The sequence below is a fragment of the Homalodisca vitripennis genome, chromosome 1 (assembly GCF_021130785.1).
Source record: "Homalodisca vitripennis isolate AUS2020 chromosome 1, UT_GWSS_2.1, whole genome shotgun sequence".
In the NCBI taxonomy this organism is placed as follows: Eukaryota; Metazoa; Arthropoda; class Insecta; order Hemiptera; family Cicadellidae; genus Homalodisca; species Homalodisca vitripennis.
Window position 1 is genome coordinate 176,070,052 of NC_060207.1, and position 26,033 is coordinate 176,096,084.

The window sequence follows — 26,033 nt, forward strand, 5'->3', positions numbered from 1 at the left end:
TTATAAATCAGTCGTCATCAGCCGCAGTAAACACGTCAGAAACAGTTGCGCCGGTTGCCGATCCTACCCCCGGCTTCTGCTGCTTAATTATTCTTTTACCCATTGACATCTTTGACTCACAGAGAACAATATTTGTGTTAAAATAATGTTTGGGATTCGAAAATATTTCTACCCCGGATAATAATTCAGTATTTTCAACATTAATTCAGAACAAACTGTTAACACCCTTAAAATCTATTATACACTTTCACTTAAGTAATTAAGAAAATTTAGGAAGTTTTTATTTTCAATTGTGAGTTTTACAGCTCCATAACGAGACCAGTACTAAAATGTTTGCCTGGTAAAGAAGAAAAGTTAAAACGGTAATTTAATATTTTTTTAATGTAGTTGTAAAATTCAAAAATTTTAAACTAAAAATAAAAAAACCTATCTTGTATGCAATTTGACCTGTTTTAGTGTTTAACCGGATTTACGAGTTATGAATTTTCACATTTTGATTGCATATTATTTGCCTAAAATCATAAATAAACCAGATAAATCTCAACACAACTACCGTTATTGCAGCTCTTCTAGTTAGTTTGTGGTAACTTTCAAACTCGATTATTTGTAATTTTAGAGCAATTAATCTTTTTATTTTAATTAAAAAATAGATTATATACCTGTCTTGGGAACTCCTATTTCATATTTGACTTTTTAGTTAAAGAAATTATTTATTATTATTTTGAAATATTTGTGAATTATTTGTAAAAGGTTGTTAAACAGAGTGATCCTGTACATATTTCAATACGTCTATATTCAAAAGGAAGTCAGTAACAATAATTAATCATGGTGACTGTGTATATATATACTCGCCCACCGAGTAAAATCCTCTAATTTCAATCAGGAATTTCAGCTCTTACATTACTAATATATACATAAATATATGCACTCTGTACCAAATAATAGTTTCTGGACTATCCGGAATGTAATGTGTATGTATAATTTATTTGGAAATGCAAGAATAATTGTCTCAAACTTATCTGACGTACAAGTGATCCCCATTACGATTCCATTGTCTACGTCAAGTGAGAGTATATAAGGCCAAAATATGCTGCTGTCAATATATATAAAAGAAAAAATGATGTCCATTCGGTCACTTCTTGAGGAAGGTATATTCCTGGGAATATTGTCGAATTTTTTCTCTCTACAATTTTATTTTCCATAGTCATAGCCGGTTCTACTATGTAGCTAAAACATCTTTATATATATATATATATATATATATATATATATATATATATATATTATTTATCACACTGTAAAGAATACTACATCCTTCAAATTTATGTCTGCAAAGTGTTGATCGGATGGATGAAACCATGTAAATTATGTTGCCGATAACGTATCAAGTTACCCGTATATAACAATAAGCCAAGCGTAAAGAAACTTATTCCCTAAGAAACCAAATAAAAGTAACCAGCAAGTCTATGTTGGAATGTATGTGCTGGTTTTGTCTACATCAGACATTCGCTAAAACAATTGGATGTTTAAGTATCCTATTTAAAAAGCTTAGTTTATTTCATCATTTTAAATTGCCAGTAAGGAACGTTATTCCATAATATTATTCTATATAAAGCGTTTACAATTAATGTTTCCCTATGAGCAATATTCTCCAAGAGTAATGTTTTCCAGGAGTAATATTCTCCAGGAGCAATGTTACAAGCCAGTTTGATCAACCATTAGTTGGTGTTAACATTTTAAAATGAAATTTAAAATATTTTTTTTTATTTAGATTTATTTTAGTGCATTTTTTTACTAACTTAATACGAGGAATTTAGATTTAAATCGACCATATTATAATACTTCTCTTATAAGTAAACTTAATATTTTAATTTTAACGTATTTTTATACTTATTTTTAAATTCTTATATTCAAGTATAATTTTGCAGAATTCAAAGGCATTATTAAAAATAATTGAAATGATTTAAAATGTATTTATTAAAACACACACTGGACACTTGCTCCTTAAGAATAACTCTTCCTGTTGAACTGAAAATGCGTAATAAAAGTCTCTCGAGTATATATTGAGTGAATGGAAGCGTACACCCTTAATTCAAAGAGTTCGTCCATCAATGTGCAGTTATGACGACCTTACTGAAAATTAGGTAATATAACAGCTTCTCCTGTGAGCCTGTAATATAAGTCAAGGCCAAGCGTTCTATTACATTTTAGTGAGACAAGCAAAAAGTTCCGCCCGAAGGCGTATTCCAAGCCCCACTTAAAAGAATTGAGACCTGCAAAAAACAACAGATAAAGACCAGCTTCGGGGGCACTTACAGCTTGATTAAAACACGAAAGCTCGTCTAACATTTCCAAAGTGTTAGGGGACGTTAGTTCACTGCACGGATTATGTAAATTATTAACATTTGCCAATCTAGACACTTTATTTGTAATGCTTTGCTTAATCATATGTATTTTATACATGTGTAGTAATAAACCCCAAATATCTTTAGTGAGAAGATAAAAATGTATCTTTAATATTGGGTAATAATTTGAACTAAATAAACTATGGTTGAAAATGTGGTTATTATACTTACATAGTGTGTCTTTCTTTGTTTTGTTATGGTTTGGATTAGAATATGACTTTTAGAAGTATATTGAACTATGAAAGATAGTTTTGAAAAATGTTGTATATTGTAAGAATAAATACAGTAATTGTATGAGTTATCTTAAGCATATTATTATGAAGGAAATTTCAGATAACATGATATAAAATGACTTAAAGCCTGAATACTGAAAGTATTTATTGATTAATGAATCCTTGATACAATGAATAATTTCTGAATTTGTCTACACTGAGAACGATCGTATGCAAAAGAAACGTTAGTGGTTTTAAACAAATGCCTGATTATATACTGGTACTGTTCTCGGAACGGTATAAATGCTCCTTTTAGCTACATGCCACCATAAGTATTTGTTAGTGATCTATTAAGTGGTCGTAACTCAAGATGAGCTACAAATGGTCGTCGTAAACTCGATGGGGCAGTCTGGTGGTAGGGGGTGGATGGGGGAAGGGGTAATGGAGTGAGCCAGCACATGATGTCTCCATACTGACTTTTATTAACCTTAAAGATACATGGTGAAACAGGTGAAACAATCATCTGCCGTTTATTCTTGAATGTTGTAGGTATAATCAATCTTCTCCCGATCACATTATAATGAGAAAGTGCGAAAATGTTTTATTTTATGCCACCATCTATGCAATTTTTTATAATTTGTTATTTTAAAATAATTAAATGTTTCTAATAACTTGGTTAGAATTTCTCCTCTGACGTTTAAAAATACGTTTGCTACCGTATATTGTTTAAAGTGACTTCACAAGGCTTGGCGTCATCCAATGACAATTCCTATAGTATTGTGTTAATTAGACTCGACTAGAGTGTCACAAATATTTGTTCGTTAGACGTTTTAGTAGTTTTTCAATATTTCATAAATGTGTGAATATCTATAAATAGTAAGAAATATTATTATAAAATATTTATTATAACTCTCGAAATATAATTAGATAAATGTCTACATACGCTCTTTCCACTCATTTAGGAAATATTGAGCCGATCGAGAATGCTACACATTATTTAAAACTCGCCAACACAATGATGCATCAAAAGGATTTTTTATGTATTACCCAATTAGATATGCAGACAGAACTTTTGTCAAAAATGAGAGGCCAATTTTTATTTCTCCTTATTCTACCGAGCTCATAGAAAAACCAATATAATAAGAACCACACCTAACTTTTCCAGAAGATGTTGTGAGATAGTTGACGGAAAGCTTACAGACATATTGAATTATTATTACTAAATATTGCTGAATTTTACACTCGCTTTATTAGTTAAGAAAGTATGAATTAGTTCAATGTAAATCTTGAAAAACGATGCGTAGTAATACTTTATGGAAATTTTGAATTAGTGTTGATTGAACTTATAAAGTTCAATCAACACTATATATAGTGTTGATCTATATTAAAGGTATTAGGAAAGGAACACGCCGCTTGGACTGCTTGACCATTTACAGTATAACGGTAAATAATTTTTAAAATTATATAAATATGTAAATTTAGCTCAAAATATGTTTTTAACTGGGAAACAGTGCGTATCAGAAACCGTAGTTAAACCGTTGAGTACTACATCAAGTCGTGACACGCGTGCATCTTCACCACCATCAAGGCTAATACTGAAGTGATGTACCGTGGACACGGGCACAAGGTTAATGATGTGGACTGAACAACTCTGCCACCATTAGTACGCCCGAGCGGCAGTAGCATAGCAGACTCTGATGAAGACAGATGTCACTGGGAATTAACAGCTGATTAATGATCAGCTGATTGTAGCCACTGATAGAGTCAGCGGCAGGTCATTAGCCCTTTCACTGTACTTGCTGACCGTGTTTTCCGGCCGCGCTCGCTCCTTAGGAGAGCTGTGCGTGATAAAGTGTGGAAAATATTTTTATTCACTGCCGGTTGTGACGTCTATGTAAACACTATAATCTAATGTATACAGTGGTATATAATGCATTTGCATTCATTTCAGTACGAGAGTCTGAGTTGAGTTGTATTTTATCAAATCTATTCTTTCCTATACCAATGTTAATAGCATACTCATATGTTAAAATGTACATGAACGGTTTTAAATATCGATGTTAGCTTTAAAATTGTGAACATATCATAACAAATTCCAATAGTGTGAATAAAATATGGGCAATTTATGAATGAAATAAATACGCAGTATTTTAAAGACTTTGAGGCAATTTGTCAACAATATATTAGACAGTTCCTATGTGTTTCACAAATGAAAGAAACTCACTTTCATGAGTCTCAATAACTAATTTGATAATACAAATTGTCAACGTATTTAGGGATTTTCACTTAAATTTACTTTACTGGCACACCTTCTTAATTGCTACTGTTAAAGAATCTGTAACCATGTTTATAAATCAAATTACAACTTCTCAAAAAACTTCAAACGACGGTGAACCGCAGCATAAACAAGAAAAAGTCACAAAACAGTGTCGTTCTACAGCCATAGCAGTTGAGCGCGCTCCACCGACATACAAATTACTGTGATGTTTTTAGACTCAGTAGTATATAAAGTCTTAAAATAAAGCACAGATAGATTTTTCCGCTATGGGACTTAAGTTCTTTATAAATTTGCGATAATTTTATCGATAAAATTACTTTGCGGGAACATTATTACGCAACAATTATGTATTATAACATATTTTCTGAAAAAGACAACGATATAAAGTTGTGAATCACTTTTCATAAAAATAAGCACAAAGATGTATTGTTGCAGAATACCTACAGTTATTTAAAATGTGATGTACTGAAGGCAGTTTTACTGAAAGCAATCACTTCAATTCAACTTAGAATTCTCATTTGTATCTTGCTATGATTTCTCATTTTGCTATGATAAGGCAATATGACTTATAGTTAGTACGTTGAGAACTACCTCTGTTGTAACTGCAGACGATAATAATATACACCTTCCCTGTCACGTGACTTCACACGATTCGACCTCAAGATGAGAGATAAAGAGAGCACATATTCTACAGGGAAGTATCACTTAATAATACCCTGATTGATTGCGATATGGGTGATTGCTGATTTATTACATAAAATTATCAACAATTACATTAGTAATTTTTCCCTCTTAGCAGTCAGCAATACTGTCCGGCGCGGCATATCGTGTCATCTTTATTCCTTCCCACAAAAACAATTGTAAACTCGTTTTATTCTTCTCCCGTTCCTTCTAGTTTAGAATGATTGGTTTTGTAGGTGTCGATCTTACAGCACACACTTGTTACTTTTACGAATACGAATATCGGTTACTACAAAAAAATGACATATAAGAAATGTAGTTAAAACGGACATATATGAAATTATTGTGTAAACGCTCAAGAAACCAATTTTCAAAAATACAATGTTTTATACAGTGGATTTAAAATGACCATATAATGAACAATTTTCAAACAAAAACAACGTAGTAAAATATCGCTGTGGTAAAAAGAGGTGATTTCAGTCGCTACAACCTTAGCTTTAAATTGAATAACATTGAGATGAATAATTTAATACACCACAACATGGTTTATATTTACTTTATTCCTAGTGCAGTAATAACACACTCAAATATAAAAAACCGTTATATTTATGTCTTAAAGTTAAAAACTTAATAATGCACAGAAATAACGTAGAATGGGATAACGAAGTATGTAATACTAAAAGCTCATACGTACGCGAAGGGTGGTGTGATCGGATCCAATTTTTTTCCTTATTTTCGTAATCACAGCCTTTAGAGAAACTGTTTGTAAAAGCAAGAAAATATAGAATATTTTTTTTATAATTATACTCAAATAAAATATATGTATCTAGTAATTTGTGACAATTTAAAATGAAACACACGGAAGACCTGTTAAGTTACATGTTTACAGTATTTAATAAAAAAATTACATTTCCAGTTATAATTTATAATTATGATGTAAATACTCATATCCTATTTTTCCGGTTTCCCCGGGGTCTGGCAATACAATTTCAGTAATTTACAACATTAAATGCTTTCCCACAGAAATCGTATACAGATGGGATCCTTTGAATATTTTGGACTTCAGCCTGCAACATGTTAAACCGAAACTTAAGTCTATTAAAGTTTGTAATAGGTTGTGATTATGCAAGATAAAAAATTTATCCATAAACCGCACACTTTTAGCCACTATCATCACAAACAGAGAGTTCGAAGAGTCTGCATGTGAAGGTGTAGGTCAGTGCCTTCTCTCACACAAGTGTAGGAGTTCAGTTCCCGTCTCTATGCAAACGATCCCGGTCGCTTTCACCAACACATTCAAGACATGCATTGTGCTAACATTTCAATTTGGAAGTGAAAGTACTACCGGATGAGAGAAACCGTAATTTGCACAGCTCAATGAGGATTTAATTCCTCGTAAAAAAACTACTGCAAGTCATTTACGCTAATTGTACTACTGTATTTAATTTCCGTAATGTTGTTTTAGATATACAATGTTATCACAGATGAGGGATGTCATTGTTAGATGTTACGTGAGTTAAACCTTCACTCACTGTCATAGATATTTTTAAAAACTTATTTCGTAATTCTAACATCTATTAGGCTAATAAAATATGAGAGTTGCACAAAATATAATAATGTTACAACTAGGGGAACACAAATAACAATTAATAAAACAAGCTAGTATTTTAATTTCCTCAATAGCCAAACACATGTGTTTTTTACAATAGTATGTGCACCATTAAATTATTTTTCAGGTTTATAACAATTCCCACTGAACAATAATTATTGAAATTCTTGATAAAAATATTCATTTACGAGTAAAACATTCTAAAAAGACTTTTACCTTTTACGTAATGTATTGATCAAGTAATAAACGCTTAATATAAATTCAGGCAACATGTTTTAAATAACAATATTGTTTCATAAATGTAATATCAGAAACTCTAGGAAAACAATAAAATTGCAAACTTTATGTATGTATTAAAAGAAAAGAATGTGATTTGTATGTGACGGAGGATTTTTTAAACGAGTATAAATAACAAAGTGAATAAATAAACACAGTTAACATTTTATTACAAAGTAAGAGTTTGCCGGGTGACGTATCGTGGAAAAGCTTTCATGAAAGTACCTTGCAAAATGTATGTAGTTCAATTCGTTCTTCGGATATCTTGCGTATATTAGGCAGGCGTAAGATGTACAGACAAACTAACAGAAAAGGATTTTTGCCAGGCGATTGATAAAAATACCATTTCTAACGAAATATAGCTCAATTAGTTAGACAGCTATATTTCGCTCCTGCGAATATCAGACAGATATAAAAAGGAATATAAAGACAGAAAAGGGATTTTACCAGCCAATTGAGTGATAGCAAAATATGTCATTTTTATCGAAACATAGTTCGATTCCTTCTTCGGATATTCTACGAATGTTTTTAACCCATTTAATAGCAAAACATGCCATTTTCAACGGAATATTGCTCAGTTCGTTCACTAGACATCCTACGAATGATTAGGTTACGCTGTGGAAGGTTATAAAAATGATAAGTGGCAGGTACCAATGCGTGAACTGTTGTAAGGGTGAGATCATCGAACCCAATAAGGCCTTTTCGAATGGTCACTAGACCTTGATATATCTAACGATGAAATGATAGGCTAGGCCAGACCGTGCCGGTCCTACATTAGGTAAGGCACGTCCTTGACCGCCAAACGTGGAGATTGTCACGTCCTTGTAGTCCTGGAGATGTCCTGCGTGACGGCACGTGTCCTCTTACTCGGGACTGCGGGCATGTCCAAACACGATTACGCGCAGGACGCGATAACACAACATTGTCAAAAGAGGCACGCAGTATTTATCAAAAAGAATATATTTAGTCCACTTTAATTTTTAATGCATATACAGTTTTTTAGTAATTTATAAACAAAGACAACGGTAACATAAGTCACCGAATTCCTTGTTGTGATTAAATCTGTGTAGGAATACCATGTTACTTTTGTTACCTATTCCTAATATCATTCAAGCTAAAATCATTCAGCGCTATGCAAATCCTTGATTAGCTTTGTGATTTGCACTTAGGTGTTTCGCATCTTACTAAAGATTTACTGATAAGAACTAGTTGATTACAAAACTGATACAATTTCTATCACATTTTTTTTATTACTCAAAGGCATTGTAGCAGTAGTTAGTTTTATAAACAAAGAGTATGCTACAAATTTGACACTGTAAAACGCTACAAATAATGTAACCGTTACACTAGCTATCCGTCACTAAACTGCAGTATTAAGATTATGTTATATTAATTGGTATAAAATTTAAACCAGTAAAATCTAATAATTACATGGATATGCTGATTTTATTTCGTGAAAATTATTTTTCGTATAACATTAATAAAGGAATTAGTAGTGTAATTTTTTATCAAATTTTATCATAGAACTGACCTAATGAAGTACTCTTTAAACTTTAAATACATCCCTTAACTAATATTATTGATAACGATTTGTAATTCCTTATTTAAGATAGAGATGATTTTTAGTAATATCTGTGACCAGCCCAAATGTAAATATTTTGGACTTTTCCCAAGTAGATAAGAGAGAATACATCACATGATAATCGGAATATCTTATTCTGGTTTGTCAAATATTTATAAGAATAAGTCATTAAGACTATGAAAGGTTGTAGTAAAGGAACTTTTGTAAAAAGATGTTAACTGAGGTAGTTTTAATTCTAGTACAGTGCTGCCTTAAATTGAAGCAAGTTAGTTACAAAGTTAGATGTTTTACACAAAAGAAATTCTTACCAATTCACCAAATTAAGACCTTATAAACTAAAAATTCGAATGCTAGTGACTCTTGCTGTTTAATTTTGAAAACTGACATCAAACATAACCATTTCTTTAACAATACTTTAAGCAGATACGAGGCTTTCTCTATAAGAGATCAATAGTTTTTAATCAAATAATAAGAAAATATACATATAATAATGTATACATAATATAATGTATAACAAAAAAAAGTTTTTTCAAACAAAGTTCAGTTTAAGTATGAACTAAATCTAAATAGTATTTGAACCCATACTTCAGTGAATCTGAATGGTGAAACAGATGTTCAATTCAATAAATCTCCTTTGTCTAAACGTCTTCAATGTCATAAACAACAGAAACAGAAAAGTAATATTTTTAACATAACTTTACATCAGATTACCTATTCTATTGCCGGTCAAGACAGATCAAATCCAACGTTATATAAAACATGTGTTTTCTCATAAATATCGTCATATTTCTCAAACATATTATTCTTATTTACGTTTTGACGAATTTTATAGCCAACACAATAAGCAGTGTCTGGTCAAGATTACCTAACGGCTGATAAGATCGTCACTCTTTACAATTGCGACACCAACATAGATATCCTATATAGACCAATCCTAACCGTGATGACAAAGTGAGTAATGTTTCTCACTCACATCACGGTGATCGGGTTCACGGTTACTGTGCAATAATAATAGCCGTTCTGTCTCACCAGGTGACACATTGGCAACCGACATTAATGCCGTTGATTTAGTGACTACTTATCTTAGTAAAATCCTGACAAATAGGATATCCTAGCTTTGACCTTGGTGTCAGAGAGTATAATCTCTTTACAGTCATTAGGTTCACGTTGACTGTGATGTGAAAATAATCGTTCCTTCTCGCCAGATGAGACATGGCAGCCGACGTTAGCCCGGTTGATGGAGTACTGCTTGTCTTTGGCTAACCTATATATATATATATATATATATATATATATATATATATATATATATATATATATATAGGACAGCTTAGTCCTGACCATGGTGCCCGAGTAAGTAATAAAAAATTAAAGAAAATGGTAATTTTGGGGTGGAAAATTAACATTTTAAACATAGTAGCTGTTTTAACGGGGCAATATATATAAACAGAATGCACAGTTATGCTCAGAGAATAGTAGCGTAATGTATGAACCGGGCTAATGGCGACTGCCAATGTCCCACCTGGAGAGTCAGAACTATTATTCTCACCGCACAGTCACCGTGAACCTGATCACTGTGGAACATTACTTACTCGGTCACCATGGTCAGGACTAAGCTGTCCTATATATCTAGGTTAGCCAGAGACAAGCAGTCACTCCATCAACCGGGCTAATGTCGACTGCTAATGTCCCATCTGGCGAGACGGAACGATTATTCTCACAGCACAGTCACCGTGAACCTGATCACTGTCGAACATTAATTACTCGGTCACCATGGTCAGGACTAAGCTATACTATATATCTAGGTTAGCCAGAGACAAGCAGTCACTCCATCAACCGGGCTAATGTCGACTGCTAATGTCCCACCTGGCGAGACGGAACGATTATTCTCACAGCACAGTCACCGTGAACCTGATCACTGTCGAACATTAATTACTCGGTCACCATGGTCAGGACTAAGCTGTCCTATATATCTAGGTTAGCCAGAGACAAGCAGTCACTCCATCAACCGGGCTAATGTCGACTGCTAATGTCCACCTGGCGAGACGGAACGATTATTCTCACCGCACAGTCACCGTGAACCTGATCACTGTCGAACATTAATTACTCGGTCACCATGGTCAGGACTAAGCTGTTCTATATATCTAGGTTAGCCAGAGACAAGCAGTCCTGACCATGGTGACCGAGTAAGTAATGTTCAACTGTGATCAGGTTCACGGTGACTGTGCGGTGAGAATAATCACTCCGTCTCGCCAGGTGAGACATTGGCAGCCGACATTAGCCCGGTTGATGGAGCGACTGCTTGTCTTTGTCAAACCGAGGCGCTCTATTGTTTTTGTAATCCGCCCAGAAAATTGGGTCTTTGTGTAATCTTAGATTTACCTCGCCGCTCATTTCCAGATATTGCTCAATACATTTATCCACTGTCTTTCGTATACTTTCAAGATACCACCATGCTATTTTTATATGTACATATATTATCTTAAAGGCTACTGATAAAATGATTATCTATAATTATTTATAATTTAATATTTTCTTCAAATAGATAACGAACTAAATATTGTTTTGGCCACTTCAAGAATTAAAATATAGTAAAAGAGTATATGTACAAGTCTAATTAAAATAGGAATTCTCTAAAAATAATCACTATTATAACATTTTTAAGAATTTTTAATCATTAATGAATTACAGTATAATCAGTGTACTTATCTACACTGTATAAATTATACATAAGTGACTATAATTTGAGAAATAAATAAAAATCTTATGAAAATGGTAATTTTTGGAATGGAAAATTAGCTTTTGATACATAGTAGCTGTTTGAAGGGGTTTAATCACAAAGTAGTAGCTAAAAGTACAAAAACTCCTATTTTGGAAACAATTTGAACCTCTCCGAGATAACAGGTAACGTTATCTTGTATCTCCTGTAATTTTAATCGGTCGTTTTATACATATTTCAATGTCCTTTATGTTTTATTGTTCATTTAATTTTTTTAAATATGCGTTGACGAAATTGAGACTATCTTGGCAGAGTAATTACACTCGATCTACGTCTTTTACCACGATATTTTAAATTTGAATCTCATTGCTTACAAAATATGTTGATATCATTGAATAACACTTCAAATTAATTTTTATTACAGGTTTCAGTATGCTGCAACATTATTTTTGTAATTCCTCAGACTTTTTAGCTTAAAGTTTTAAATCACGTGATCTTGGGGTCACTCAGGTTTACCAAGCTTTTCGTGACACTTTTCGAAAACCATTGTCATTAATTACCATGTGACTGGTGGAGCATCATTCTTTTGCCAAATTAAGTTTGGATTTTTATATAAGGGATTTTTGTAGAATTGAAAAAAACAGTTTTTTTTTATAATAACTAATTGCTGTCGTGTGTGAAGTAATCTTGACAAAGTGAGAGATAGCTGATAGTACTGTCCTTAAACAGTAACCAATAAGTAATCATTTACACGGTACTTATTTGGAAACGTGGACGACCACGCGAGAAGTGAAGACAAAACCGGGTTCGGTTTGGAGAAAGTTGACTCTGTCTAATAGACAGTATTGTCTCATCACAAATACAGGTCTGTGTTGCAAGTGTGTCACACAGTCTGTCCTTACCGTGTCTCGAATATATTTGTTTCAAGGTTTCTTAGTTCTTGGTTAAATTGCAATAGATTGATATTTTGGAAACTCCACATTTCTTGGCTGTTTTTTCGAAATAGTTTTTTCCAAAATGTAAGATCGCACAAATTCATATTGCACACTGCACCACCTCCTTATAAAGCTTTTGTTATTGTTGTCCAAATTTTTATTAATGCGTGTTTGTCACGTGCGTATATTGTTTTACAGATGTAAAAAGTAAATTAATAAATCACAATAAAACACCTCTACTTTACAGATAATATTTGTTGGTTGCATTAGTTTAACTGTATGAATTGAGAGAAACGAAATTACTAGAAAAAATATTCAGGTTGATTATATTTATTCAGTTTAATTCCTAATCTTTGTTCAGTTTTATTAATCTCCTATTCTTATAGTTATTAAAATAAAGTGCTCAGAACTTTAATAGTCCACTTTGAAAATATTCCAAACTATTTATTTCATAACAGTTTCTTGTTAAACGTTAATTAACATGTAATATTGTTTATTTAATATATTCTAAAAATCTACATACCTTGAATATTACCTGTATAGATCAAAGTCATGTCTTCAAGACCTTTTCAATACACAATTCGCACTAAGTAGATATGCAGTATATTACATTACAGTGTTGTAGATAGCCTATATTATACTTCAAAATCTACTATACTATTTTGCAGTAAATTGCTTTTGGATTGCTTCTGATTGCTTTAAGTAACATATATTAAGTAATATGATATGCTATTTATATTACGTAACATAATATAAATCAGTATATGACTGAGTGGGATTAGCCTTTTTAGGATTCGTGGACTTCCGTAGAGTATAAAATAGCCATTAGGGTAAATATAAATAACGTTCAAATATTTAGTTTCTGCAGGTTTTAGTCAGTAGCTGGGTAGATAGTCCTTGAAAAAATAACTGCTTACAGCAATAAAGCAGTAATACGCTGCTTTATATTCTGAAAATGTTTTGATTAATTAAATTTTATTACCTTTCCATGAAAACTATTTTATCTTATAAATAGCAGTGATCCGTCTTAAAGCTGGATATTTAATAATAAACTACATAAACGTTACAAGCAAAAAGACTTTATTCAATATATTTAAAATATGTGCTACGAGATTTCAAGCAAGTCTATTGTGCAGTTTCTGTTAAGGATTCTGATTAAATTGCTGCGTCTTTGAACATTATTGATTGATAGAGCACGCAGTGTCAAGGAAATACACATCCTTCATCTAAGTATTTTATTTTGTGAGAAGACACGATTCTTATCCATGTATCTTGTAGGATATAACGTGACTTCGATGAAGGCATTAACGTGTATATAAAACGCAATAATGTAAAGCGACATTTACTTGTATTTGATCGAATAATGTATATAAGTTGTACATATGGCCTGTTTGATATTCCTCCAGCGCTTGAAAATTATGTACTCTTTTCTTATACTCCATATTTCTCGCAGCTTTGAATTTCTTCAATAACTCCTACAAAACTAAGTACGTTTAACCGTATATGTATTCGGATATGATTTGAGCTACGAAAAAGTATGTCTTCAAGGATTTCATAGCCACCGAGAGTGGCAATGGACTTATATTATCGTCTTCTCTGAGGACTTTTTGGTGCTTGATAATTGAATAGCTTATGAAAATCACTACATTAATAGTTACAACAATGATCCATTCTACGTAACGAAATGAACTATTTTTTTTGGTTTGTTACGATAGAACAGTAATCGAGTTCGTGTGGAAAAATGTGCTGGGTTGAGGGATTTCATGGATCTCTGGAGAATTTCAACTATTTCACATTTCCACAACATCATGGTTGGATTGTGCTTCTCTCGAAATCCTGGAATTTGATATTTTCAGTTCATCTACTACAGTAAAAAACTTCCCAACAAGGCAAGAGGGACACTTACGTCGAAAGTAAAGAGGTGAACGTCGAAATTCCAGCCAAGAGCTGGTTACTATATGTCAAATATTGAAATATTGCTGCTCCTGTAATTCATTGTGATCCTAAAAGACCCATGATGATCCCATTAAGAAATATTGCTACAAAATTAACTAAAGTTGATCGCACTGGGACGAACAACTGTTCTATTCTGATGAGGAACGCTGCTCACCTTGATGATAATGGTTCACATTGACAGCAGTGGAAGTTACAAAAAATAATGTTGTTTGTCCAGGAAATTCACTTCTGTCTGGTTTATACCTTCCAGTTGAGACTATTAATACTGGGAACAGCAAAAACCATGTGTCACTTAAAACTGGGCAACATTATGTATGTCTAGGAGCGGCATATCACTAACTGAAAATGTCGAGATATTGGGGTGCAAGAGTAAACGGATAGGTCTAGTCTACTGCAAGAGGTGACTGTTGGAGTTAGTGTGGATCTCTGTGTTAAAATCAGTCGCTGGGCTATACATACGGGTGTGACACCCCTGCCTGCCTTGACTGGAGAGGCTGGAACAGGTCTGATGACTCTTTCTTCTAAGGAGAAATGACTGAAATTAATTTCCAAAATCTTCCTCGTTAACTCAATCGAAGGCGGTTACGGCTAAAGGTTACAGCAAGATGTGTCAGAAATTATTTTGTTAAAGACATCTATAATCGCCATTTTCTCGTCATGTTCGCAGATGTGTTGCCAAAAACAATACATTAGTTTCACTATTATTTTATTTAAGATCATCAATAACTCTATAAGAAATTCGCATGTCGATGTTTACAGTTAAATCCATTTATAAACTAAAGCAAAGAGTTCTAAATGGAAGTTCTAAAGGAAAGAGACCGTGAGGAAAGTGACCTTGCTCTGCCGTAGTTGAATGTTGAATTGTGGTAAAGTCGCAGCCACAGAGTCATGTTCTACCGAACAGTTCTGCTGCGTCACGTCAACTAAGCCACACCGGTTAGATAACAATTAATAGTACTAATCGCAGGAAGTGGGTACTGTAGCAGATCGGCACAGGCGCGGCGCTGTGTTACGGCATTAGTGCCACTCTTTAGTGCCTATTGTTACTCACTTCAAGAATTGAGCTATTTGGTAGCTGCCATCAGATTTTTAGTTACGTAGAAATTAATATGCCTTATTTTTTCTACATATTCATTTTATTACTCAACTTGACGTATCTTCTTCTTTGAGTTGTCTTTACCCTGATAAAATCCGTTTCATTTTCATACACGAAAACATACATACATTTTTGTTCTTGAGAATGTTTTTAAATGAAGAATTATTTCCGGTCCCATTAAAAAAAGAATAGATCTAAATTTGTGACGCACTACATATTTGGAATTTAAATAGCTAAAATAAATGATGGGACTAAACAGATTATTTCCTTTTCCAATTTTTACGAGAAGAATGCACTTTTTTATTAGTTCCCTTACAATGTATCCCCGTTAAGTGGTTATTCATTGAGGTGATGTACTATTAATTTTAAAATTTTCAAATATTTATAAAGCAGGCATCTTTAAAAAAAAATATTTTTTTTAACGTGTTTGACCTAATAATTAGACTGTAAAACTCTTTCTTTTTGCTGTACGGCATTCGTAGAAAGATGTGATCGTATTCTGTTTTATAATTTCTAGGAATGATGATTCGGATCATCTAGAAACAGAAACAGCTGTGTGTTAGCGAAGCGTATTATTCGTGGAGCAGGAAAAAACTTCAATTCTGCCTGTTCTCACATTTTCTATATAAGGAACTCCGATTTCGATTATGGCGCACATCACTTCATGGTATTTGGCAGAGAGTTAGCGAGTATTTTTACATTAGTCTTATGAGCAATCATGATGGCAACGATAAAAAAGCAGACAATCTTAGTGCAATCAAAAGAAATTTTGACATGTGACATATTAGGACGTGTAGCCTAATTATCCCAACCATCCAACATCATTTTATGGAGAGTTGGTGTTTGGACTTTCATAATTTAAATACTGATATGAAAGTTAATCTAAAGAAAAAAATGTGAATGTATAATTTGGCAAAATTTCAAAAGAAACATTTCATTTTTACATAGGAGAAAAGAATTATATGATGTTGCATCTTAAACCATGGAATTTGGCTAAGCATCACTGAAGCCTATTACTTCGTACGCTGACACAATTTCTCTTTTCTTTACCGGGATTCTAAATATTGTTTTACCATATGATTGTTTATCGTTATTTCTTCCAATAATATATAAGCTAAAGACTAAAAATTTAGCACTGTCATCAGAGAGGTCTTTTACGCGAAACGTGGTCTGGAGCATTGTTCATTTGTAATAGTTTTGTGCTAATAATATAGTTCTCGTGCTGTGCAGTGTTAATTTATTTGCGCTTTTTTCTATTATATAATATTCCCTTAACAGAGATGTGATTTCAAGATTTTATAATCTCCACCGTTTTAGAGGAATATAAAATAAACTTGTGGTTCTCAAATATATACGAGCGTTTAAACATACCTTGAGGAGGAAATTCTTTCTGGGATCAGATTACAGATTACCTTAATAGTTTTCTAGCATTGAAACAAATCGTAAAATGTAGATTTAATGAAATCCATTCAAAGAAGTTGTAAAGGATAAATACAGTAAAATATCTACTTTCACATGATAATGAACCGATCTAGTTGAAAACAGTAACATTCCTAATGAAAACAGAAAACTCCTAGTGTACAATTTCTGCAATACCAAAGCTTAAAGGCTGTTAATATACGGGAAGTTAATTAAGAATGTTCAATATTAAATGGGTTCAAAAAATCAACATGTAAATTACAATACTGTTAGTCTCCAGCTGTAATACAATTTTTCTGGAGAAGCTAGGTTAAATATAATAGTCTGGTAAATAATGTTGAGAATCCATGCAAGTGGGTGACGTACAGTAACGGTTCTCTGCAGCGGATCTGTTAGAACGGTTTACAAGGGTCAGCTAATTGTAACAGTTAGAAGAGAGGAAAGTGGGTGTACCCAACATGTGGCCACTTACCTCTGGTCTCCCACAACGGGCGAAAGTGAATGTAAATACCTGGTCCGAGCCAGAGTTCCTCGTCTGAGCCGTAAACTGATGTTCTGTACTTGGAAAGGGAAAGGCAGAAAGTCAGTAAGTAAGTGGATGGCACCGCATGCCATTACAACTGTGCCATATGCCCCGGGAAAGTCTCATTAAACACGGTGACATCTTTGTTGTTCATCAAGTGAGTGAAATGTCCCCATCTTTGCGTTTAACGACGGGAACACAGGTGGAAAACCACATCCATCGAATGCTTTTAAATTGTTTATGATTAGTAAAGAATATTATATAGCCACCATTTTTTTCCTGAAATGATTACAATTACGAAACATGTCACACGTTCAGACATTTTTAACACAAATATTTTAGAAACTGTTTACAAGAATACTTTCTTGTAATACACTCACAAACACAAATCTGGGTTATTATATTATGTTTACTATACTTAATATAAGAAAGAAATGGGTTACTCATTTATCGTACAATGTAATCGTTAATTGATGTGCATTTGTATAACTGTATATATGGATAAGAAATAACTTAATACATTTACAAAAATAATAATAATAGAATTTTTACAGAACTAATTGATATATTGTAATGCATAATTAAATGCAAATTTGAATTTACTGTGGCTCTTTGGATTTTAAAGTATTTATAACCAGACACTTGTAAGAATAAAATAAATTTAGATTTTATTGTAACCAGGTGACTAATGTTTAGCCTATTGCTGTAAGATACGGAGGTATACATATGAACATTGTTTCATCTAAATTGACTAGTACGTGCTGCTAGGTGTTAATATCGTCATGTACAATAATCTGGCAACAATACAAAATGTGCTTGAGTTTAATTTAAAACCAGTGACTTTATATTTTAAAAAGTAAAATTAAAACAATATTTTATTATTACCTTTATTAATTTTTTTATTTAATGTCCTAAATTTTTATACCATATACTAGTAATCTGGAAAGATATATCAAGATTTTTAATGAGAATAAAATTTTGTTTTTTTTTCAGATATCCGCACAGCCGGCACTACTACTGCTGCTGCTTTCCGGAATAGTTTCAGCCGTTGTCAACGAAAGTCCGGCGGACTCCAACGTATCTGCCTCAGAGACCGTCAATCGTAGAGAAGCTCCTTTGAACCATGGTCCACCATCAGGCCCCAGTGGTAGCTATGGCCCACCAGACCTTTCCTTCGGAGGCGGCCTTCCAGGTGACTCATATTTGCCTCCTCCTGATTCTTCGGCTTTTGGTCCGAAGCCCGTCTATGGACCACCGCAGCTAGGAGGATCTTCTGGCCCATCGGCACCTTCAGGTCCTTCAGACTCTTACCCACCAGCAGCGCCACTGAGCGCTTACGGACCTCCACCTTCTCCACCAAAGCCTCAGTATGGACCTCCTCCACCGAAGCCAAAACCACAATATGGTCCCCCACCCAAACCCAAACCTAGTTATGGACCTCCCAAGCCTTCTTTTGGGCCGCCACCACCGCCATCAAACTCATATGGCCCTCCTCCGCCAAACCCATTTGGTCCACCACCTAAACCTTCAGGGTCGTATGGACCTCCTTTGGATTCTTATGGACCTCCTCCTCCACCACCGAAGCCAGCTTATGGACCTCCAAAACCTTCATATGGACCACCTCCTAAACCACCTAAACCATCCTATGGACCTCCTCCCAAACCATCCTACGGACCACCGAAACCATCATATGGCCCACCTCCAAAGCCTTCTTACGGACCTCCTCCAAAACCTTCATATGGTCCACCTCCAACGTCTTATGGACCTCCACCGGGACCACCTCCAAGTGTTTCATATGGTCCACCCAGCTCGTCATATGGACCTCCTCCTGCTGGACCTCCAAGACCAAGTGGATCCTATGGACCACCAGTTATAGACAGCCCAAAGGGACCTCCCGGTGTTCCTGCTCCTCCAACGCCGCCAGATATAAGATATGATGGTTGGCAACCAATTCCTGGACTAACAGCACACCCTCCTCAAAACTCAAATCCTAGTAACACATACGGACCTCCTGATTCTGGTGACCACGGGCAAGGTGAAATTCATGGGGGTAACATTGATTCTTCATATGGTGGCCCACCACCACCTCCACCATCAGGATCATATGGAGCTCCAACAGGTCTTGGCCACTCAGCAAGTGGGGGTGTAGAAATTGGATTAGGCGGAGGAAGTCTAGATGTGTCAACTCATGGTGATTCTGGAGTACTGATCAGCATATCTGGACACACAGATACAGCGGACATAGGTGGTGGTGGAGGTGGATGCTGTGGACCTGCACCTCACTTCTCTGGCGGTAACAATGATGGGGGTGGCCTAACAGGAATTGACAATCTAGGGTCAATTAGTGGATCATATGGAGCTCCGCCAGAAAATCCTTCTACAACATACGGCGTACCCTTACCAGGTTCTGGAATATCTGGAAGTGGCTCAGCTAGTGGTGGAGGTTTCAATGGTCCACCACCACCCCAATCTTCAGGTGGTCATTTTGGTACATCTTCACTGGATTCTAATAGTCTTGCTCCTTCTAACGCCTATGGCCCTCCACCATCAGACGGATATGGGCCACCACCATCAGATTCATACGGACCACCTCCTTCTGGTCCCTCTATAGTTTCTGGTACTGGCTACGATGGACCCCCTCCACCTCTTCCACCACCTCAGTTGCCCAAACCACCTCCATCTTATGGACCTCCAAAACCAAGCGGTTCATACGGACCTCCAAGACCCAGTAGCTCTTATGGGCCACCTAAAAAACCAAGTAATTCCTATGGACCCCCTAAACGACCTAGTGGCACATATGGTCCACCTAAGCCACCGCCACCCTCTTATGGACCACCAAAACCAATAAACAATTATGGACCACCAAAATTGCCGAGCAGTGCTTATGGACCACCTAAAATTCCAAGCAACTCATACGGTTCTCCAAATCCTCCTTCAAATTCTTACGGACCACCCAAACTTCCAAGCTCTTCCTATGGACCTCCTAAATCACTAAGTGGTAACTTTGGATCTGTCAGTGACTCTTATGGACCACCACCTTCAGGAAGTGGAGGCAATGGAGTATCCTACAGTGGACCGCCTCCACCACCATCCTCTTCCTATGGAGTACCATCATCTTCATATGGTGTCCCTCAGGCACCTAGCACATCATATGGGGTTCCTGGAGCAGATCATTTTGGAGGATCCAGTGGGCCATTTGCTGAACCAGTTGGATCCTTCGGTGGAACTAGTCACGGAGGTTCCAGTTTGTCTACATCTTACGGAGTTCCAGGAGATACACCTCCAGGGACATTTGGGGTCCCAATAAGTGGATGCTGTGGAACACCCCCACCCAATATAGCCCCCCCTGATCACCATATAAGCCAATCATATGAAACTCCAAAAAGCGGAAAGAATGTTGATATATCAGCGTCAGGACTGTCTTATGGAGTTCCATCAGGTAAAACAGTTGAAGGACCAAATCATATTCAACCGAAAGAACCCATTAAGTTTGTTCAACCTGTCCCTACAGGATTTCTGGAAGCAATAGGTCAGTCTGTAGAATACAAGAACACAGGAGTTGGACGTCCTTTCCAAGGAGGCACTTATATTCCACCAAGTGTTCCTGAAGCAGGAAAACCAGTAAATGAAGAACATGAAGATAATTATATACACGATCAAGGACACCAGGGAGGAAGAGGTGGAGGAGACGATTTCCAAATTACACAATCTCTTTCGGTTGACTTGTCACCGCCACCTAATGGAGGTCATCAAACAATTGATAGTTATGGTTCTCAAACAATAGCAGGTGGTAACATAGCTCAATCACTAGATTCGAACAACCAATTTGCATTTTCAAATTTTGGACAGAATGGAGCTGTAGGAGTGAGCGGAACAGGAGGGGACACACAAGGACTGTCAACTGCTATTAGTTATCAGAACAATAACTTACTGTCCGCAGGTGATCACGCAGGTAATGTTCCAGAAGTCAACCAGTTGATAAAATCCCTTGGACTTGAAGGAAACACAATAACACAGTCTCAATCAATAGATCTGGGATCGCAACAGTTTCTTAACCCACAAGGAGGTCACTTTATCACGCAAACGACCGGTAACGGTGTGCAGAATATTCCAATCCAAGGAAACCACGGTAGCTACACTCTCCAGATTCAGCCTGCTGGTGGAATAGGTAGTACTGGTGAACAGTCTATAGCTCACGATCAGGTTCTGTCCAACGGCCTCTTACAAGATATTTTAGCAGCTATCGAACAACAACAGCCTGGCCCCCATCAACAAGGCTTGCAGCAACTATACGGCCAAGTAGACCCTCTTCAACATGCCGCTTCCAACTCATTCTACCAGTACCAACAGGTAGCTGACAGTGACACTCAAGGGTCATACATAAGGGAACAAATCGTCAATTCTACGGATACAAGAAGTAACTTTGGAACGGAAAACACAAATTCGACAACGGAAACTCAATCGCAATATGCAGAATTAAGCGGTGAATTAAGTGATCAAGCTAAATTTTCTCACTATCTAACTCGGAATGGTGTTGCGCTCTATTACAATAGTGAGCATGGTAAGGACAAAAACCAAAACCAATCTGTCACTGAAGAAAGTCAAAACGAAAGTCCAGAGATTAATCTTCTGGATTCTGAACAACCAAAAGAAGAAGGATCTTATGTTGTCTTTAAATCTCCCGATGTCAAGTACAGGTACGGTGCTGTGTTTGACGATAATTCCGGAGAGAGCAACCAGGCGACGGATACGAGCACAACACAATCGACCGAATCGAAGGATGTGACGTGAGTTAATAGAACCAAAGGAAGTATCCCTGTTTACCCACATACACTATTTCAGTGCCTCACGTGTTCTTGCTTGCACCTTCATCATTCGTAATTTTTTATCAAAGCCATGATTGTGTTCAAGGCTGGGACAATGCAGGAGAGAAATGATGAAGCTGCAACCAGAAGCGAATGTAGGTATGTGTGCTAGCAGTGAGAGACTCAAGTTCGCGCGGACCATGACCCTCAAGTGAAAGTCGGACCGGCTTTGCGCGATGCCCACGACACGATCTGACACGTTTTTTATCGAAATAAAACACGACATACACTTTAACAATGTTCAATCAGCTGAAAACTTCTCGGAAAAATACTTTCCGCAACAAATAATTAATTGTTTCAGTTGTTAGTGTTCCGAGTAAAATTTTATCCGTGAGTCATCCTGACAGTAAAAAAGCCTACTGAGCACGTTTTGTGCGTAAAATATATTGTTTACATAGTATATGAATAATCTTTACATAAATAAAAACAGAACTAATACTCATTTATTGACGCACAACTTCTATAAAAGAGATATTATTTAAGAAAGATGTACCAAATGAGCACTTGTAAGGATTGCAATTTAAAGTGTCATAAGACAATATATTCTTAAGTGAAAGTGATATTATTTCAAATACACAAGCATACATACATTCTTCTTTTGAGAATGAATTTATTTCAAATCATAATTTATTTTATTGTGTGTTGTTCACATCATTTTAGTACCATATTTATGAACTATATGTGCCAATAATTTATTGTTTTGGATTGTACTTAATACTCATTCTTATTTACCATGTACTTTAACTTCGATCTATGAACTATGTATATATTGCGTATTGAATATTATTTGTATATAAAATCTGTAAAGAGACCGCAGTTTTATTGCATTACCTCTAGATCAACATTTTTTCAGACTGTTTGTGCTTACTGTATATGTCTTACTTGAAATTAATCTTTTAGTGATGGAGGCTTCCTCAAAGTTGACAAGACTTCGTTTACATTCTTCAGGCGTAAATCACTATAAAGAGCAATATGTCATTATATCGTAGCAGTGGTAAATAGTATATGTTCAATACTGCTGCAAACATTAAACTCCTTTTGATGGTCCATAAAATAAATCATCCAGCTTAAAGAAATGGCATTTATATTATTCATCTATAATGACCAAGGTTTTAAAATGAAATATTCTATTTATTACAGTGTTAACCTAACATTCGAGGTGCAAAGGTCCTTTTAGGACTAGCGCGGGGACAAACTGTCCTTTTCCCTCAGGAGGGGAAAAAAAGAACCTAACACTCAATTGACTAAGATTCGAGTGCACAAGATGGCCTATTTAGTCTGAAAAATATAGCGATGAAACCAATTTATGAAACAGTCTGTCCTCAAGAACACGAATAATCTCACTTAAAAAATATTGATTGGACTTCGTATGTAGAAAATAAGATTAGTAGATGTATACATGATTAGAATACTAGCTCAAGTTATTGAGAGTTGAAGGTTGGAACATTTTGAAGTATGATATCTAATTACTCCCTAAAGTGTACTTATTGTAGTTTAGTGTATCTGAGAGAGGTTACTTATTCAATATAGTGTAGCTGAAAAAGAATTCTTATATTACATTAGCAAAAATAGGGTCCTTACACAGTATAATGTAGCTGAAAGAGTATTCTTATATTGTATTGTAGCTGACATAGGATCCTTACACAGTATAGTGTAGCTGAAATAGGATTCTTATATTGTATTGTAGCTGACATAGGATCCTTACACAGTATAGTGTAGCTGAAAGAAGTTACTTATACAGAATAGTATAGCTGCGAATCCACGATAATACGCACGCGCGCTAACTTTTGCATCGCAGTGTAGCCGATACTCATTCCTCATTTAACAATGTTTAAATAATAAGCAAGGGTGCACGCACATTTAAAGTAAAAACTGAAAACCTAAGGATGACATTATAATCTATAGTAAACATTTCAAAATAGGCTTATGGGGCTCGAAATATATTTTTTCATGTTTTAAGACAATCAATATAATAAAAAATTCCAAAACCATGAAAAAATCGGTTTACCTTTTCGGTTTATAAGATCTGTCCATGGACATGAATAACAATAATGGTGCTTACATATTATTTATAACGATGTAAAACAAAAATGTTAAACTTGTAATAAATATTTTGATATTCATTATAAGTTCACGGTTAACGTAAGGGCATACGAGCTCGTTTATTTAAATGATAAGCAGATCTTATGGCCAGTATGTGTACCCTTCAACTGCTCGGCTGTTATTTATCTCTCCCCACCCACAACGTCAATATCTAAAAAATATCACCCGTATACGTAGTTTGATTACTATTACAGAATTATTTTAAAGGTTCTTATTGATACTGGAGTGGTCAAATAAAATATATATTGAATTGTTATATAATTGCAGTGTCCTAGTTTTACCAAAATACAGTTCTAAAGTGTCCCAAATCTAGAGTTACGTGCCCATTGATCACTTAATGCTCAAATCGAAAATTATCAAAATTTATGTAGTCGCAGTCCAGACTAATTGAGTTAATTTTGAATTTTATGAAGTATGATTTATATACACAAAGGATCAAAGTTTTTGTAACAGAGCTATCGCTATGAGAGTCATACAAAAGAAAACAACATTGTTTGAAACTGTGACGACTGATATATGCAAATTTAAATAGTATTTTAGTTCAAAATTACAGTCAAGTTTTAATTCACATTATAAGTACACTCATTTTACACTACTACAATACAATTTGAGAGTGCGCCACACCAAGTGGCGTAAAAAGGTTCCATGCAAATATTTCAAGTACATAGCACATTTAATTATTCAGATTTCCTGCGGACATATAGACGGAAAGAAAATAATACAAAAAAGACGTTGACACAAAAAAAATCACAGAACTCATTCTTGTAGAAATTAAGCTTGAGGGGAAATTTAAATTTTACATATAAAACCTTTCTCGCCATATCTTGCCAGATTATAATACATTATCTTTTGTTCATTAAACTGGATGTCAAGTGTTTAAATTCACACACACCAATTCGATATAAAATGACATATGTGTTGGATAGTTTGGGTACATGTGTTAATATTTCTTAAGTTTGAGTCTCTATGGTATTGATATGTTTACAAATTTATATATTCTAATATTTTTCATTGCCATCATGGTTACTCATAAGAGCAATGTAAAAATATCTGCAAAGTCCCAGCCAAATCACACGGAGTGACCATAAACCATCATCTAACACAGATTGACAGACAGACAAACAGAAATTATACCTTTCCAGGCCTTTCAGTGATAAGGCTTTGCTCAAGCTCAGCCAAAATATTAATTTATTATACATTTAAATACACGTGAATTAATAATTTATTTAAATGTCCATTATTCCAAAAATGTATGTGCTCCTGACAGCGGTGAGTAAATAATATATATCAGAGATATATGACGCCATACAATGTACAATGCAAGCACAATAAGATAAGAACAAGAATAAGAAAAGCAGGAAACAAGTTATCAGG

General features: G+C 34.9%; 1 protein-coding gene across 1 annotated transcript in view; it reads left to right on the forward strand.

Moving 5' to 3' along the window:
- The window catches only part of LOC124352763 (collagen alpha-1(I) chain-like), a 57,285-nt gene extending 33,917 nt beyond the window's left edge, over positions 1 to 23,368 (forward strand). The window contains exon 2 of the mRNA XM_046802422.1: positions 18,685 to 23,368. Coding sequence (XP_046658378.1) covers positions 18,685 to 22,482 — 3,798 coding nt within the window. The 3' untranslated portion in view covers positions 22,483 to 23,368. The remainder of the gene's footprint in view (positions 1 to 18,684) is intronic.
- Positions 23,369 to 26,033: the final 2,665 nt, after the last annotated feature.